Raw genomic sequence first — 18,751 nt, 5'->3', positions numbered from 1 at the left:
GTTTTGGGGACAGGGCCCTGAGGCGGTGCCAGGCGATTCGCCCCGCTCCGGTTTTTCCCCCGGGGGAGGCACCGGCAGCCGCCAAACGCCGACGCTTCCCGTCGGTTGCAACACACTCGGCCCGCCCCGAGTTTCACACCGGCTTTCTGGCTCACCTCCCCCGGAAGACGGGAGCCCCCGGCCCGCAGATCCCTGTCCGCGCTCCCCTAGCGGGGACCGCGCCGAGCACCGCGCTGGGGGCCGCCGAGGCGGGAGGACGCCGCACCCCGGGGGACGGGGCGGGCGGCCCCCCGCAGGGCTCAGACGAACGGCCACGCCGGGCAGCGCGGCTGCCGCGGGGTGCCGGTGCGCGGTGCCCGGTGCCGGCCCGGCAGGAGCACGGCGGGCGGTCCCGCTCCCCGTCCCGCTCCCGCTCCCGGTCCTCATCCCGCTCCGCGCGCCCCCCGCCTCGCGTCGCCGGCTCCCCCGTGACGTCCGCCGCGACGTCAGCGGCGGGTGGCCGCGGCGGCCCACGTGGGCGCTGACGTCGCAGCGGCGGACGGCGGGCGGGACGGCGGCAGGTGAGGAGCGGCGGGGCGGGGGCAGGCCCGGGTGGGTGCTTCAGCGTTAATGGCAGAGAACGTTAAATGTACGTGGGGCGCGGCCGCGGGGGCCTCGGCCCGGCCTGGGCCCGGCCTCCCCCGCCAGCCCTGTCAGCCGCGCCCTGTCCGGGTAGCCAGGCCCTGTCAGCCAGGCCCAGTCGGGGTGTCCAGGCCCAAGTGGCCCTGTCAGCCCTGCGTGGGGCTGGGGGAGGCTTTTGGCTCAGGGGGGCAGGCCGGGCTGGGGGTTTCAGTGAGTTTAGGGTGCAGGTGGGTACTGGGGGGCAAGCGGTAGGGTTCGTGTCTCGGTGCACAGCTGCGAGTGCATGGGCTGCCCTGCATGCGGCCAGCCCAGGCCAGAGAGGCCTGGTTTTGAGGTGGTGTCGCTGGTTCCTGACAATGCAAGCGTACATGCTTATTTTGAACAAGTTTATTCATAAGAGAAAACGAAGAGGAAATTATCAGAAGGATGAGCATATCTGAAGCAAACAGGACGTAAACACTCAGGGTGGTCTAACACAGCAGCCACAGGGAGACCCAGATGTAGCCTGACCTCCTGGCCTCACCTCCCTTCTCCGCTGTGGCACTGACACACACCCTGACACGGCAGGCCTGGTGTCCCCAACCCTCGCCATCGCTGGTGCCTGGGGTTGCAGCAGCCCATCACTCTGTGTGCACGTGGGAGGCAGGAGGAAGCGTCTGGTTCCTCTAGCAGCATTTTTGCGGTCGCTCTTTGCCCTGTGTCTCTCATGGAGATGCTGTCCAGGCAGGATCTGGCCTGGGCTCTTGGAGGACTGACTCCTGTGGTCTGAGTAAGGTGCAGATAATGTATGTCTAGACAGTGACAGATTTTGAGATCCAACTCTGACTGCCACCATGCTGCAGTGATACTTCACATGTTACTTCTGCTCTGCCTTAGTTTCCCCATCTGTAAAATGGGGACTGGCCTCTGATAGAATGATTGTGAAAACAAATTGGCGTAAAACAGCACACGCTTGCAAGATTCAATCGTAAATCTTGACAAGCAAATGCCTGGCCCTTGACATTCCCGGCTCCCCCATGGTTCACCCTCAGTGCATCTCTAATCTTGCCAGTGGAACGTAGTGTTAATGCATTTTCAGCTCTTTGCTCGGGGATGAGAATGTTTTATGGGGGGCAAAGTTTGTTAGCCATTTCAGTTTCACCCTTTGCTTTCTCAGGCGCAGTGGAGCTTATGAAGGCCAAGCAAAGAGCTGAATGGTATTTTGTGTGAGCAGAGGCAAGAGGCATCCAGACGTGGGGAACTACAGAGGCAGGTAACATGGCAGTCTGATACCTTTGAAAAAGTTAGGGCAGAGAATGGTACTGTTTCTTGCACTGCTAAATCCACTACCTTCATTTCAGCTGCGTTTGGTTTTAATCACTGGAGTGATTAAATAATGATAGAGAAGCTGTTTTAACTTTGTAGAGGCTTATAAGTATGGCCAAGAAAGGAAAGCTTATCTGTTAGGAATTATAGGGGGACCAGAGTAAATGGCTACCAAAGATCTGGGAGAAAAGAGCTGCTCTTTCTCTGGAAATTGAAGACAACTTTATTGGAAAGCTTGTGGAGGATTTTTTTGAAGTGTTTTCTTATACTGTAGGGGTTATCTAAAATAGATGTCCTCCGTAACATGGCTTTTGTTGCTAATCTAGCTTAGTTGTGTTTTTAATACTGCAAGCAAATCTTTCAACAGTGAGAGTACTTTTTAAATGATTTTTTTTTTTTTTTGTCCTTGAGAGAATATCTTGCTTGCTAAGAAAACGGTGGCTTGTCAGCAAGGAGCTTTATTAAAAGGCAAAGCCTTGTCGTTCCTTGCCTATTTAAATGAGACTTTCAGGCTCCTGGAGACAAAGCACAGGTCAAGAAAGGAAGCTGTGTCCTTATGAGTTTGTAGAAAGAGATTCTTTTCCGCTGGCTAGTCGCTATGTTGTTGCTTGCTCTCCTTTGTGTTTTTCCTCTGTCTGAACATAAATCAGCAGCAATGTTATAGAATGTTACAGCAGCTCGTTACAGAGGACAGACATAAACAATCACAGTATAATAAAGTTCAGTGTAGCTTGCAAACACTGTATAAAACTATGAAATTTGTCCTGGAAATAAATCTGAGGTGTACTCTAATCCCAGCGAAGGCACTGGAGTCAAGATACCAATTTGAGGATTTAGTGTATGGTACCTTTTGAGCTTGATTTGCTTCTTGTGGTTTGGGTTTTAAAACACAGTGTACCTGTGGGCAAACAGTCAGTCACACACAAGTCTGGTATGCTCTAAACTTCCTGTGACAAGATGTGTGAATGGTTGTCTTGGGTTGAGATTTTTACACCTGAATGCATCAGATCTTGGTTCGGTTCCTGACTTGGTCATGGCGCTGCTGTGTGACCTTGGCTTGTGAAATGGAGGCTGCTTTTCTGCCTTCCTGTTTAGATGGCAAACATCACAGGGCAGGGACTGTGCCTTATTGTGTTTTGGCATAAGACCGTAATGTTGCTTGGGGCTCCTGGTAGTTACTGAGGTGTAAATAGAATAAGTGCCTGGATAAGCAAAAAATGTTTGAGACTTGCATGCTATTTGCTTCTCCCATCTATGATCTGTTTGTGGACATGGCTGTGAAATGATCTGGTCAGAATAAAATACGGCATAGCATGGCATTCGAGCAGCACAGAGCCTACCCACCTTGCCCTGGAAAGTGAAGGCATTAAAGTTGTAAGATCCCAGCACGTTCTTAAAAATGTGAAAGGAATGTGTAGAGAACCGGGAAGGGGATTATCCCACTTTGGGCACCCTTTGGAGATGTGAGTGAAGAAAAGATGGAGAGAACCTCTGAAGAGGTTCTTAATTTTCATAGGCTTTCAGGCCAGGCCTCCCCCACAGCTTGAACATCCTCTGCAGTCAGCTGGTGCCTTCCACTGCAGCCTTCACTCGCGCCAGCACAGCAGCATGGCCTGATGCGTCACTGTGTGTGGTGCTCACAGCGGGCCCCGACTACTGACGGTTTCTGGGTAGCAAACTGAGAGGCTGGTGTTCACTGCAATGCCAAAGATACATCCATTGCAAAACCACAGCAAGGGAGGGTGATTGGCCTGTGCCTTTGTTTTCCCCTCTGATATGCTGTCTTCCATCCAGCCTGTGCCCCACCCCTGCCTGCCTGACACCAGCTGAGATCTGCAGAACATTTGCCAAAGGTCTTCAGAGAAGTTTCCTTTAAGCCTCCCTCGTTGTCCCCTGGCAGTCACTTGTGAGAGCTCAACGCCTGTTCCTCCTGTTATAGTTGTGTTCTTGCTAGGTGAACTAACATGCAGCCCAGAGGTAAATATAGCCAGTGAACACATCCTTGTGTATGTCCTTGGGAGCAGATTTCTTTTGTCTGAGTTAATCTGGTCACCAGTCCACTATGAAACCCTGGGCTATAGTGAAACTTCTAAGAATTGCATCCTTAACTGGTCCATTTCTGAGTTCCTGACGTGTATGGCTTGCTCTCCCAGCAGCCTGTGCTCCTGTGGCATACAAGCCACAGTATCTCTGTCTCCAGAGTGAAAAGACTGAGTTTCTCTCTGTGCACATGACGGGTGGGGCTACTTCTGATCTGTGGGTACTTGGGACCATCAACATCACATGCCAAGACCTTTCCTGGCTGGCATAGGGCATGTCTGAGTTGCTCTGGTTTCTGGTGCTGTCCACATGCAAGAAGGGTTGGCAAGTGTGTTAAGCTCGTGTGTATCACCACTGGGCATGCCAGTCCTTCACCAGGTGGGAAAGGTCCTATACAGGATAGACCAGCTTTGACTCTCTGGCCTCAACCTGATCCCTCATTCTCGAGGAACGTGACTCAAGTGACAAGACAGGAGAAATTCTGGGCTGAAAGGGATGATGTTGGCACAGTTGTCCTCAAGGGGAGTTTCCAGTGGTGACGGCCTCCAGCCTGTGTGTGTGAGTGGCCCGGGACAGCTGGAGAAGCTCTGAAATTTTGTGCTTTGTTTTAGTTGCAGGTAGGAAGATGAGTCCAAAAATTACAACGGAGCTGCTGAAGCAACTGCGGCAGGTGATGAAGAGTCCCAAATATGTCCAGGAGCCTGTCCAAGCCTACATAGTGCCCTCTGGAGATGCCCACCAGGTATGGATGGATGGATTATGGGAATGATTGCACTTTCCTTCCCTGCAAAAAATAAAAGCCAAGGATAACTAAAATCATCCTTCTTTCACTCGCTTTAATGGTTCTAGCATAAAAGCCTGGGTAACGTGAGAAACATCATGTTGGAAAAAGTTTCTGGAGTCTATTCAGGAGACTGAGGTTTTTATGTTCTTGTAACAAATCAGCGTGGATGTTCCACCAGAAACTTCTCATCAGATTGTCTCCAGGGAGCTCACGCTGCAAAAAAGGGAGCTTGCCAGAGCACTTGCTGTCCCCTTCCTGGCTGTTGGGAAGAATGGATTTAGTGGGGGAGGAAAAGGCATTATCTGGGCTTTAGTTTCCCTATGAGCACCTCCTGACCAACACATACTCTTAAGGGAGGTTGCAAAGGATTGGTTGCAGAGCTTTCCCTTTGCTAGATCCAGTTCTTGCTGGAATTTGCTGCCTTATGCTAAAGCCCTTCAGATCCCACGCAGAGGGGCCTTTGGAGAGGCAGGGAAGGAACAGGCCACAGCAACAGTTCCCTTTCGATGCTGCTCTGCATCAGCTTGTTCTGTGCACTAAAGACAGGAGGGAAGTCTGGGCCCAGGGTGGTAACTCGTGGCGGTAACTGTGTTGTGTTCTGCTTCCACCGTTAAGATTTTTGTAGTCCGTGACATTAATTTTAAATTGTTGAACTGCCTTTTACCTCCCCTGCCTGCACATATGCTAGTTTCACTCTTCTGTTCGCTCTGTTAGGAGACTCAAGAACCGTCAGCCATTTTCAGGAAACAAAAGACCTGAAGCTTTCCTGGCTCACACCCAAAGCTCCCTTTTACCCTAGGGTGCAGGAGAGCAAAATGCAACTGAATCGGAACCTTTGCCCTTGACTTGGCACTGGGATGAGCTGGGTCCAGACTTGCCTGTGCTCTGTGCAGCATCGTGTTTCCTCTTAGGGAGATCCAAACTTGGGCAGGTAGAGGAAAGGCGTTCTCTGCAGCTGCTATTGTCTGCTGCATTCCTGCCTCAAGCTGCCTCTGTCCATATATAACTCTGGTTTCATTTCACTAGATGTTAAATGCTGTCATGTGAGTTGAAGAATGTGACCCTCAGGACTTCTGGGTTTTTCTGTTGCTTTCTTTTCCTTGACAGAGTGCAATTAAGCAGAGAACCCCATGTTGCTATTTCCTGCCGGGCGAGTTGGTCAGGTTTCTCTGCAGAGCGAATCTATCTGAATGGAAATGATTACTAAAAGCTGCTGATTCTAGCGCCTCCTGACTAGCTAGTGCAGGATTTTGTCTGTGAGGTTTGGGAATTGGTGCAATTTTAGGCATTGGCGGAAACCTGTTGATCCTAGAACAGGCTTACTGATTCCAGGTAAATTGTGATGAGCTGAGATTTGCAGCTTCTCCACATTCCAAGCAAGGATTTGTTTCCTTTATGCAAATAAGAACTTTATAGCCCTGCAGTCAGATTTTGCTCTTGGGCAGCTCCCTCCATGACTCAGAAGACTGTGGTTAATGATACCTGAGCTTTTGGTGGCTTGAGCCATTTCCTCCCCACAGCCCAAGCTTCTTATTGCTGTCCTTGCCTCTCTCAGCTGTTCCTGAGGCTGTCCTGGGATCCACATCAGAGAACTTGTCAACAAAGAGGGCTTTCCCTCTTGTGGTGTTGACGCAGGGTTTAGATTGGGGGAAACTATTCCCTTGTAGGTTTCAAAGGAACTCCTGGATTGGACTGATGCTGATAGACCCCGATGCTGCAACTTGCTGACTAATTTCTCTTTGTAATACTGGGAATGTTTGAGCTCTGAGCTCTGTGATGCTTTTAATATTGGTTTTCCTGCCAAGGCTAGAAGGCTTAAGTTATAATACTGCCAGGAGACTTGCCACCAGTTGTATCCTTTGCTTTCCATACTTAGTTGCATAAGGAGCTGAAAGACTTGCAGAGCTTCTCAAACACAGCTAGCTCTGACTCTGGCTTAACCAAGGCTGCTAATGCCTTGGATCATGAAGGGGTGAAATGCCATGCTTTTGGGAATGAAGCACCTAAGTCCTTTGTGGTTCGGTTAAAAATGCCTGTCTGAGCTTTTGGGCTGTTGCAGTGGTAAATGCAGGATCCATTTTTATGTTGAGTCACCCAGTTTACATTGAAACTGGAGTTTGCCCACATGGGAATATTCAGAGATTGGAGGAGCTTTCTTCTTAATGGGAGGGAATGATGTTTGGATTAGAGCTTGGGTTTGGAGCCAGTCACAGCTTAACTGGGGCTGGCTTCCACCCCCAGGCCTTGACTCAGTGAAAACAAATCTAGTCAGATCTGGCTGGTCTTCCACATCAAGGAAGCACCTGCCCAGCTCAGGGCCCCATGTTTGGGTTGGCAGAGATGCTGTCTTCTGCTCAGGGCTGGCTCCTCTGACACACGGTTGTTCTGAGCAGAAGAATCAGTGGAGTTATAAAGCAAGAGACGGCTTGTGCACAGGTTGCACTGACCTGTTCCAGATCTTACCAATGCAGTTAGGTTTTTGGCAGTGAATACCGACCTCCCTCCGAGTACACAGCAGTGTTCTTTAATGGCATCGGTGTCGTAGCTCTAAGGGCAGCAAGCTGCAGTTTTCATTGCTGATCTGCATTGACATTAGGATAGAATAAGCTTTAACATGTTAATGGCCCAATGCAGGCTCTGGTGGTAAGCACCACTGATTTTTTTGGGGGGTTCTTCCTGGCTTAGCTGAGGGTTTCTGTAATGCAGCCCCCCAGTTTTGTCTGCGTGTCAAGGACTGACAAGTGTGGTGGAAAGCAGACGTGAAAGGCCTGAGGAGGGCCAGGTTGAAGGCCATCGGAGCTGCAAGACAAGCCCCAGGGAAATACCTTGTTCTGACTGCTGTGGGCTGTACTTTGTGTGGCGTACGCAGGTGTTCCCCGTGTAATTTTAGCTTGTGCAAAACACAGGCTCATCTTTGCACAGTGGGGGTTGCTGCATGGAACAGAACAGGTGGGTGTGCAAGAATTCAAACTGACAGATGAGTGAACCATCTTCCCTTCCAGATCCCTCATACTCCCTTTTAAAGCCCATCTGCCTCATTGTAAACTCTTAAAACATTCCCTGGATTTGTCTGTGAATGGGACAGCATGAGGTATTTCCCAGGCAGTCAAGGTCTTTGTTAGTTTAGGTCAGCTTTTACCTGATCTAAAACTGATAGACTTGTTTTTTTCCTTTTAGATTTTTTTTTTTTAAATTGTTTTAATCCATTTCACTGTTCTGTGCTGTTAATGCAACTAGCTCAGTGTTAACCCTTCTTAGGAATGTGAGATTGCTTGTCTGCACAAGCAAACTAGCCTGTAGTTTCTGCTGCATTGGTCAAGAGAAAGGGAAGAGAAATCGCTGGTCTGATTTGAGAGGTACTTAGTGATATTATCCACAATGCAAAATTTCCAGCATCCCCTTTAGGCATTGGACCCTGGGAGATGGTGTCCCAGCTGTGAGCTGAGAAGTGCAGGAGAGGGGAAGTCGTAGCAGTCAACAGGCTGAATAGTCGTTAGGAAATGTTGAAATGGGGAATCCTTCTCAGGTCCAGCATCGCTCTGCCTTCATGTTCTGTCCTGCTGCTGCAAGACAGGCAGCCGGGGAAACGGGCATTTGATTCTGTTCCCTGAACGACTTTGTCCTCTCTATCTGCTGATGCCTCCGTTGTGATTTTAAAGGGGGTTAGTGGTGATGGTGGTGCTGTGGTGGGCTGAGGTGGGTCCATCCGGTCAGCTAGAGGTTGTGCGGAGGGCAGTTGTCCCTTCCCGAGGTAGGTATCCTGACCCCCTCTCCTCCCCACAGCTGCTGAGCTTATGTCACAGCCCTGTGGGGTCTGTGGGGCTGGACAGGAAGAGGCACAGAGAACTGGACTGGCTCAGAGGTGAGGGCACCCGTGGTCTCAATATCTGCCCCATTTCTGCCAGCTTTCATCAGTGGTTGGATAAAATAGAGGATTTCTTGGGAGCATATCCCAGGAACCTTCCCTGGCAATCAGGAGCAAAAGCTACTCAGCCAGATCCTCTTTTGGGCCATGGGTTTTGCTGTCCCAAGGCTCAGTTTCAAAACAGTGGTGAATGGTTGGTAGCTGCTGCCTAGGTCATCTCCCAGGAGGGGAGAGACATAGCTGTTCTTGGAGGGGTTTTGACTGTGGGGTGATTGGGAGCAGAAATAAAGAGTTGGTCACAGGTGCTGCGATTTGTGCTTCTCACTCACTCCTGTGCTTTGAACCTTCTGTCTTCTTTAGAACAGTGAAGAGTAACAGATTTGAAGGGAGTATTTTCTAACAATCAGGTGATTTAAAAATAGCCCTGGCTGTGATTTCTCAGCTCAGTCCCTAAAATGTTTCTTTTGCCACAGCACAGCTGGGTGCAGAGAAACTTTATGGGCAGAGGAACAGACTTTGGTTTCAGACCATTTGTAAGGTACAAATCCAGGGGTTTTGCAGCTCGAACATTGGTGCTGTCAGCCTGGATTAAGCTGACTTGCTGAGTTGCGCTAGTTAATTAACAGGCCTACTCAGCAGTTCTGACCTCCAAACTTGCCAGAATGGGATCCCATAAAAATGGTGTGTGGGTCATTTGAAGGTAGAGTTGTTCTTTTAATTTTGGCAGCTCCTGTGGATGTCAGGTATCTGTGCATTCTCAGGCTCTTCTGTAATGCTGCCAACAGATGTGTCCACAAATGCAGGTTGTGACGGGTTTGGGATGAGGATGGACTAGTAGTCTTTGATTCCCTCTCACCCACCAAACCATGGTCTGGTGGTTTGTGGTGTAGTTGGGTTTTGAGTAGGCAAGGAAGAAGTGAGAGGATCAGAATCTAATTATGAAAGGACCTAAGGGTTAAAGTTTTTACAGTTTTACCACCTTGATGATTTTCTTTCAATGTCATTGTTGTGGAAAAGAAAGTCTTAAAGAAATTCTTATAACTGCCAGTGAGGGGACTTCACTGGAGATAGTGAATTTTACAGTTTTTATGCGCTGATTACTCTGTTTCCAAGATAAAGGGGTGCTTCTGGTTTCTTTTCCTTTCACATTGCAGCTTCAAAGGCAGCATTTGTTTGTTGCCCAAAGGGGAGGCTGAGTGTGAAATAAACATCTGCAAACTCTGAAGCACTTCAGTGTTTACAGACGTTTGTGGGAGAAAAGTGCTGCAGCTTAAAAAAAAAACCAACCCAGTTGGACATAAATACAATATAATCACAGATGATTAAATGTTCCAGTGGAGTAGAGCCCAGGATTTTTTAACTCATTTCATTCTCTCTGTGGCGTCCTTTAGGAGAAAAAGCTTATCAATGTATTTGTCATCAGCTGATTTTTTTTCCCCTGCTGCTATAAATAATTGCTGCCTCTTTTGTTTTCTAGAGTGAGTACATTGCACCCTGTGATTGCAGACGGGCGTTCATCTCTGGATTTGATGGCTCTGCAGGTACCTTTCCAGAACTTGGGTTCTTGCTAATGTACATAATTCCCCTGTAAAGAAATAGTCTCATTCACGGCATAGAGGCAGGATGGAAAAGGAAACATATCCAGCTTGTTTGGACTGTTTTCTTCCAATTTCAGCATCTGCAGAATTATGTCTTGGCTACCCGCTGGAATTATGTAATATCAGCGCAATAACAAGTTTTCAGAAAATGTTTGACCCCTGAATGAACCTCTCGTAAAGTAAAATCCTGTTAACTCTTTGATGTGGTGCTTGTAACCTACGGTCATTTCTTTTGATGTGCAGCCAGTACGAACAGATTTTTACATTGCCCATTTGGGCTGGGTGAATAGTAGATGGACTTTAGCTAGCCTTTCTGTTTAAACAGAGCCAGGGCCAGAAACACTGCATTTGAAAACTGAACGCTGTGGAAAAGTTTGCTTATCTTGCCGAGACAGGATGTTTTCTTGGCTGTAGGATAGGTCTGTGTTTCAAGAGACCTAGTTTTTACCCTAGCTGTACCCTAAGCTCTGCAACTTATTCTGCTGTGTGATTGTTGGAAAGTCACTTTAGACTATTGAGGTCTTTTTCCCCTCTGAATTGTAAATCGGTTTAATACATACTGCTACCTATGTGTTTGGAGGGTCCCTTCATCAGTTCCTATGAACTACTCTGGGACCTCGTGTAGAAGGTGATAAATCCAGTGGCTGCAGGCTGCTGTTAATGGATAACATGAATCCTGTATTAATTTCACGCCTTCTGCATGGCCTCTTCATAACCTTCCTCTCTATTTTGGGCCCTTGTTATGTACTTGGAAGGTCTGTGTTCCCAGCCTAGTGCTCAGTAAATCAGTGAGGTTTCACACAGGGGCTCACCTTGTGTTTCTTGCTTTATCTTTTCAGGCTGAAGCAGCTTAAAATGGGGTTTGTGTTGGGGGAGTTTGGTAGAAGACAATTAATTCATATTTGGAAACTTTGCTCTGCTAATCTGGGCTTCAGTTTCTGGTGACAGAGAGTATGGTCAAGATGCAGATACTCAAAAGACTTGGATTCAGTTTCTGTTCGTGCCTTTTTTCTTTTTTTTTTTTTTTTTTTTTTTTTGAATTGCCAAGGGCAAGGCAGCTAGAGTGCCTTGCTGAGATGTCGCTGCCCCTCAGCTGTCTGCTTGCATCGCTCCATCTGGAGTCAGTGGAATGGGACGAACACTGAAACCAGCAGAAGTTTATGTTCATATTTCCTGTTCAGTCATCTCTGCTAGAGCTGTAACATTTGGGAAAGGGGTGCAGCTGACAGCTGGGAGTGATACCCACGTCTGCTAGCCTAGTAACAGCTGTTTCTTGTGGATGGTCAGAGCCCAGGCTTCCTTCCCGAAAGAAGATGGGATGGAGTCTGGGGATGTACAGTATGTGTTACTGTGACAACAGCCAAGTGGAGACCACAGTCTCTGCTACAGGAGGTTTGGAAAACCCCATTTACCCAGTTCCACTGACTGGCTGAGATATGCTTACGTTGAATTCATCTGAGGCAATTCATTAAGCTGCATCCTAGTGCATACTGTCTCTGATAGGATTTGGAAGGTCGTAGTGCAGGGTAAACGGTGAATATCTCCACTGAAACTGGACTAACTTTTCAACAGTGAGCTGAGCTGCCTTTTGGGGAATTGGGGTCCATTTCAAACACTCCCCCTGCTGTCTGTGTCTCTGCATGGTGGCTGCCCACCTCTAAATCACCACATCTTTCTGTCTAGGTACTGCCATAGTAACTGAACAGCATGCAGCTATGTGGACAGATGGACGCTACTTCCTGCAAGCTGCACATCAAATGGATAACAACTGGACACTCATGAAAATGGGTACACAGAAGGCTGGGATACGGCTCCACTGATAAACAGAGAACAGTCACAGGCTATTTGGTCACTTCACACATGTTACAGCTTGGGCTGTAGGGATACCCAATCATGCAGGGGCTTAGGGACATCTTGGATACACTGCTGCTCCTGCTTTAGTGTCTTGTGACTCTTCTTGCCCATAGGTCTAGACATTCATTAGTAGATGTATCTGATGCGTTAGCTTGGACTTTTTGGGTACTGTGGGAATGCCTCAGTATGACTGCTTCTTTGAACCTCTTTTTTTCTTTTTTTTTTTAAATCTGTGGAGGCCTGAAAGATACACCGACTCAGGAGGATTGGCTAGTGAGTGTCCTCCCAGAAGGCTCGAAGGTGGGAGTGGACCCTTTCATTATTCCGGCTGGTTGGTTTTACTTTATTTTATAACTCTGGGTTGGGCAACTAAATTTTTCTTCCTTGCTTCCCTGGCTAAGCTGTTATGTGATGGTATGTAGCTAACCGTGTTTCAGCCCAGATGGGGTGGTGGGTTAAACTGTTATGCAAAACAGGTTGGATTTTGGTTTTAGGCATGTATCATGAGAGCTCCACAGCAGTGCATTGACTCCAAAACACAAGGGACGTGAACTACTCTCTGGGCTTGCAGTGACCTTACCTGAAAAGCAGTGTCCTGATCCACCTCCTTTTGTCTGTGCTGTGGCTTGTCACGGGCACTTCAGTACAAAGTTGCTGAATGCCTTGGCCAGCGTGTGAGCCAGAACACGCAGGCAAAACTCACATTGCTACTCCTGCTTGGTGGTCTCAGCATCTCTGCAGCTTTCCCTGTAGGAAGCACATTCCTGGAGAGGTACCATTTATATCAGATGAATGAGTATCCATTTACTCATGCTTCAGGGCATGGGGCCCAATCTAAAGGTCACTGGAGGCAAGGGGAGACATTTGCTTGATTCAGATGGGCTAAGGATCAGTCTCATGGCTGTGTGGAAGCCCATCTCATCTCTCGTCTAGCTTAAATCTAGCATGGTTCTGCACTGGGGTAGAGGACACCCTTACAGCAGCCTCTGGAATGGCTTCTGCCAGTGACTTCTGTCTCCCAGCTGGAGCAGTTCTTCTTCAGCTCAAGCATGAGGCTCCAGGGCTGTGAGGTTCTGTACCCGCTGCTGGTTGTAGCGGCTGCCTTTGTGGAACTGTAATTGCAATAGCTTTTGCTTTGTTTTTTAAGGGAATGGGAAGAAGGAGAGGCTAGAAGGAAAGGAGGAGACTCAGATTCTTGAGTTTGCCCCCTGTGAATGGGGTTGTTGTTGAACCAGTGTGTGTTCTTTAAAGCCATCACTCTTGACTCTTTTCCCTTTGGCAGACCAGTGGAAGAGGATGTCCAAAGCCTTGAGAAGTGCTGGCCACGACCTTGTGCCTGTCAAAGAAAACCTGATTGATACAATCTGGACAGACTGTCCTCAGCGCCCCTGCAAGCCTCTCATCACGCTTGACCCGAGTTACACAGGTGAGAAGCTTAACTCCCAATAGACAGGGACTGTTTCTACTGCCCTATCTCCCTTTGGTTTCCTCTTACAAACCAGTGAGAAAAACACTACTGCAGCTCAATATGATCCACTATGGATAGGTCAAGAAGGTGATCGGACCTCAGCTAATGACCCCTTTGTCCTTAAAACTTCAAATAACCATTTGCTAGAGGCTAGATAACTTCAAAACAAATCCATGGATGTCTGGAGGGTAGCTCGTTTAAGATAACTGATATTCATATTAGAAAGGAGTGAGGAGCACAAGCACAGTGTGTTTTGGGTACCTCCAAAATCCAATGCGTTGGTCTGTGCTTACATCATCATCCCCGGTAAAGTTGGTGACTGTAGCTTTTCATACTGTGTTTTGCAGGGGTCAGCTGGAGAGACAAAATTGTAGCCCTCCGTTCAAAAATGGCTGAGAGGAAAGTCCTGTGGTTTGTGGTAACGGCCTTGGATGAAGTAGCATGTAAGTCTTTGCATCTCCTTTCTCAGTTCTTCCTACAAAATAAATGTCCTTCCTGCCTTGGAAAGGAAGAACCCTGCCAGGGTGAGAGGCACTTATGACAGCCAATGTGTTTGTCAGAGGTCAATTAACTTGTATCAAGTGCAGTGTTGGTAACAGGTCACAAACAGAGAGCCTGTATTTCTACACAGTGCCTTGTTACACCAATGCAGCTCCTGAGTACATTTTTGGCCCAGGAAACGCAACAAATCACGACCTTAGAAAAACAGCCCAGGCAAAGAGAAAGGAAGGTTATATATAAAGCCTGAGGCGGTTTGAAAGGGAAAAAAAAGACCTGTGGGATTTTCTGGCTGCAAAATATCCTGATGCTGCTTTACCCTATGGGAAAATGGAGACTGTTTTCTGCTGTGGAGGCTGGGCTATAAACAAAGCAATGCAACATGTGGCTTTGTATACATAAGGCAAGGGTGGGGTACGTGGCATTCACAGTGATCTTCCTAATTGTCGTGACTTTTTAAGTCAGTCTCTACGTCTCCAGTGTTTGGCAAATGCTTTGGTTAAAACAAGTAAGTCAGGACTCAACTTGTATTTCCAGATCATTTCAACCCAGGGTCCCACTAGAGAGTCCCCTCTGTGTTTGGGGCCCCAGGATGACTAGGTTTCCACACCCTGGCTCCCAGCCCAGTGTGTAGGAAGGGAGAATGGCCAGCAACAGCAGTGGTTTCCCCAGGACTGTTGTTACTAGTGCTGTGTATCCTTTGTGCAGAAATCACCAGTGCACAGACTGGTGCAGTGGGAACATAGTGCTGGCAGTGTGTGAGTGCTGCTAATGCCTGTGCCCCGTGTCTGATCTGAAAAGGTAGAAATTAAGGTGGTGTATTCCTAGCTCCAGCACTGCCAGCGCAACGTCTCTGGCGCTGGGTGAAGCCAGCTTGCTGAGGTCTGTGGGCTTTCCTGGATCTGGGACACTGAGCAAAGAGCTTGTTTCATGAAAGAAGTACTTCTGAGAGTGGTGAATATGACTCCTCCCTGGGGAGGCCTGCGTGAGTAGAGATTGTGTATTTCACCTTTTCAGGCGCATCTCCAATTAAATTAATGATAAATTGGTGCCCTGAGGTGGTTTCAGATTAAATGTCTCCAGCAAAGCCAAGCTTGTTTATGAATCAAGGGTTTTAAGATGGACCAGAGGGTCATGAGAGAAGCTTATTGCCGGGTGCCTGGTTGATTTCCTATCCTAAAGGGGGAAGGGGGAGAAGTTGTCTTTAATTTTACCTAATTCAATTCACTGTATTAAACTCCAGACAAGTTTCTGGGGACAGAAAGAGAGCCACAGAGGAGGCTGTTGCCTCCTTACTGCATTGGGAGTTGGCTGAGCGAGGAAGTTTGTACCCATGCAGTAAAGAGTTCTTTGTGGCTCTTTCCTGCTTTCAAGTGACCTACTCCTTCCCTGGAGAGAATCAAACTCTGTTTTTACTTTCGTGGCAGGATTTGCACAGTTCGATGAATACCGTGCTGGGTTGTGATTTAGGACATGTTGGGTCTTTTCCCAGATGTCCTGCTGGCTGGCCTTATTGCCTTGAGTAACTCATTTCAGCTAATTGGATACCCCAGGGTTTTTATTTGACCCTAAAATCAGGAGTTTGGAGATGCTGAACATCTTCCCCTCTTGACTTTGCCTGGAGTTGTGTGGGATAAAATCTTTGTGAAAAAAACCTTAGACTATGCAGTCTGAATCTGAGATGTTGGAGGCGCCCAAATGAGAGGCCTTTTTGAAGTATTTTAGTCTTGCCTATTGTGTCTCCCTCTTCCCTCAAGTATCAAAAGAAGGATTGGAATAAAATGATAACTTATAACTTTGAAGTCTTCTGGCTGTTGAGAAGTGAGCTTTTATAGCATTGCACAGACCAGAAAGGGCAAACGCTGCTTTTTTTTTTACGTGTCCTTCTCTTTTTTGCCTGTACCTGCTTTCTTCCAAGCCAGCCCTCCTTTAGAAGCTAAACCCCAATTTCCTTGCCCGATGGGAGTGTTTAAACTGCAGTTCTGGTGCCATCTCCTGGCAAAAACTTAGGATTGCCAGAAAAGCAGCAAGATGTGGGACAGCTGGGTGGGAGCTGGGCCCACGGCCTGCGCCCTTGACGACTCATTGCTTGACTGTGTTTTGCTGAGATTATTTTTGGCTTTCTCTAATGTTGCAAAAGATGAACCAGGACTGTGATTCTTGGCATTCTTATTTTCCAGGGCTTTTCAACCTCCGAGGCTCTGATGTTGAGTACAATCCTGTGTTTTTTGCATACGCCGTCATAGGAATGAACACAATCAGGTGCTTGTATTCCCCTCTTCTGTCCCCCAAGATGCATTTTTCTGTGGGAGAGCTGTTCTGGCAAAGCATTTGTTTTTTCAAAATGCCTATGCTCGGGCACTTTAATGTCCGTTCTGAGTACTTTTGTCTTCAATGTTAATTACTCTCCTCCCAAGAGCTCTGCTGCGCTTCTCAGCACCTTGACTGACTTGCTGGGTGACCTTGGGCATGATGGCTCACCCCTCTGTCTGTCACCCTGAGATAACATGGAGGGCCCTCGGAGCCCTGGGTGAAACGTGGGTAAGAGCCAACGCTGGCCTGGACATTGGAAAACTTTCCTCTAATGTCATTGAAGAGTCACTTCAAAACTGCAGGGACTGTGTAGAAAAGTTCCAGGGCTGGCTTATGACAGAAGGCTTCTTTCCTGTGACTGGCCAATATAATAAGCCTCAGCAAGCACAAGGTTTTTAGAGGCATCTCCAAGCTGCTAGCTAGATGCATCTGAGGTAAAACCTGGCTGGGTGAGTACAGGTTGTATGTGAAGGTTGAGCTGAACTTTCCAATTCAGTGAAAGCGAGAACAATGTGGTGCTTAGAACAACAGTAGCTTTTCCATTTCCAGATGTTGCCCTTAAAAATTAGAGAATGGCCATTATTTGCCTCTGTTACTCTCTCCTGCTTGAAGCGCAGTGATGGGATGCAGCCATTTTGAATGTGTCATACAAACAAAAATGCTATCAGCTCCTTTCCTGTCAGCAGAGTGGTACATCTTAATTTCAAAGCAGGATTTAAGCTGTGTGAAGGCCAGTGGTTAAAACAATATAGGACAAAGTATACCACATAATTAACAAACTCCTTTCTCCCTGAAATGTCACCAGAAGGGTTTCTCCTTCCCTCCTTTACTCCAGCCACTGTCAGATGTGGTCCCACCTATCTGCTCTGTCTGATTTGTTTCTCAGGCTCTTCATCGATGGTGACCGGATGATGGACCCAGCTGTGAGGGAGCACTTACAGCTCGACTCCACCCTGGAGCCTGAGTTTAAAATCCAGGTGATGCCCTATGGATCTATCCTGTCAGAGCTGCAGGCTGTTGGTGCAGGCCTCTCACCCAAGGAGAAAGTGTGGCTCAGTGACAAAGCCAGCTATGCTCTGACAGAAGCCATTCCCAAGGTTAGTGGCCCTTGCAAGGGAAAATACTTTTCTCCTCTCTGCTCAGCGTGGTCAGGAATGGTGTTGATGACGGCAGCTGGCCTCAGCTTCCTCTCTGCAAAGCATGATGCAGGCTGGAGCTTGTGCGGAAGGGATCCAGCCATGCTGAGGTATTGAGGGGTTGTTAATCCTGGGGTTGCTCTTGCTGGAGCTGCCCTTCCAACTTGCTAAGCCGATTTACCCAAAGAATTGTCAGCTTAAGATAAGACAAGTACAGTGAGAGAGGGGAGGGAGAGAGGGAGCAGGGTGAACTTGGGTCATTCTGACCATGGCTGGAGCATCAGCCTTATGTGGACCAGCAGTAAGAGCTGGAAACTTGCAGAAACTGAAGCAGGGAAGTTGAGCAGGACTTTCGGGAGGGGGCATTGGGCTTGATCTGTGTGTCTGAAGATGGTTCCCCTTATTTATTTCAGTGGCTTGAGGATAATCAGGCAATATGTGACATCTTGTACCGAAGACAGGAGAGACAGGGCGACAGAGTTGTTGCAGCAGGGAACCTTGTGAGAACACGGATAACCTGCAGGCACTGGTTGTCCATGCAGTGAGTGCATCTGCTGAGGGACAGTTGTAGCATCAGAATAATTTCTGTACAGCTGTACTTGCTATATCTTACCCTTGTACTTGAACTTGGCTGTCTGGGAGTCCTGCAGTCCACTTAATATTCCAATAGTCATGAAAGGAGATACTCGGGGAAGGACACAACAGCAACTACAGACAAATAAGCCGGTTTTCATGCATCTTGTGTACATCTCTTGTTTGCTTGAGATCACGTTCTCTGGAATGCCATCCAGTTTACAGAGTGTCGTGGTTTAACCTCAGCTGGCAGCTGAGCACCACACAGCTGCTCGCTCACTCTCCCCCGCCCTGGTGGGATGGGGGAGAGAATTGGAAGAGAAAAGTGAGAAAACTCGTGGGTTGAGATAAGAACAGTTTAATAATTGAAATATAATAATAATAGAATATACAAAGCAAGTGATGCACAATGCAATTGCTCACCAGCCACTGACCGATGCCCAGCCAGTCCCCGAGCAGTCGCCCCCCCGGCCAGCTTTCCCCAGTTTATGTACTGAGCATGATGTCACATGGTATGGAATGTCCCTTTGGCCAGTTGGGGTCAGCTGTCCTGGCTGTGCCCCCTCCCAGCTTCTTGTGCACCTCCAGCCTTCTCAGTCGGTAGAGCATGGGAAGCTGAAAAGTCCTTGACTAGTGTAAGCACTACTTAGCAACAACTAAAACATCGGTGTGTTATCAACATTATTCTCATCCTAA

The 18,751-nt window shown here is 48.1% G+C and overlaps 1 protein-coding gene across 4 annotated transcripts in view; it reads left to right on the top strand.

Moving 5' to 3' along the window:
- The first annotated feature begins 499 nt into the window (after positions 1-499).
- Positions 500-18,751, top strand: part of XPNPEP1 (X-prolyl aminopeptidase 1) — a 34,474-nt gene continuing 16,222 nt past the window's right edge. For 2 of the 4 annotated variants that reach the window (XM_076338974.1, XM_076338971.1), the window contains exons 1-10: positions 500-560; positions 1,778-1,873; positions 4,578-4,708; positions 10,093-10,160; positions 11,901-12,001; positions 12,306-12,398; positions 13,350-13,493; positions 13,883-13,978; positions 16,214-16,295; positions 17,233-17,443. In XM_076338974.1, coding sequence (XP_076195089.1) covers positions 4,592-4,708; positions 10,093-10,160; positions 11,901-12,001; positions 12,306-12,398; positions 13,350-13,493; positions 13,883-13,978; positions 16,214-16,295; positions 17,233-17,443 — 912 coding nt within the window. In that variant the 5' untranslated portion in view covers positions 500-560; positions 1,778-1,873; positions 4,578-4,591. The other 2 variants (XM_076338972.1, XM_076338973.1) reach the window with 2 other exon arrangements.

Source organism: Aptenodytes patagonicus, chromosome 5, assembly GCF_965638725.1.
Source record: "Aptenodytes patagonicus chromosome 5, bAptPat1.pri.cur, whole genome shotgun sequence".
NCBI lineage: Eukaryota > Metazoa > Chordata > Aves > Sphenisciformes > Spheniscidae > Aptenodytes > Aptenodytes patagonicus.
Note: the sequence above shows the minus strand (reverse complement) of the source record. Positions and strands in the feature narration are given on the sequence as shown.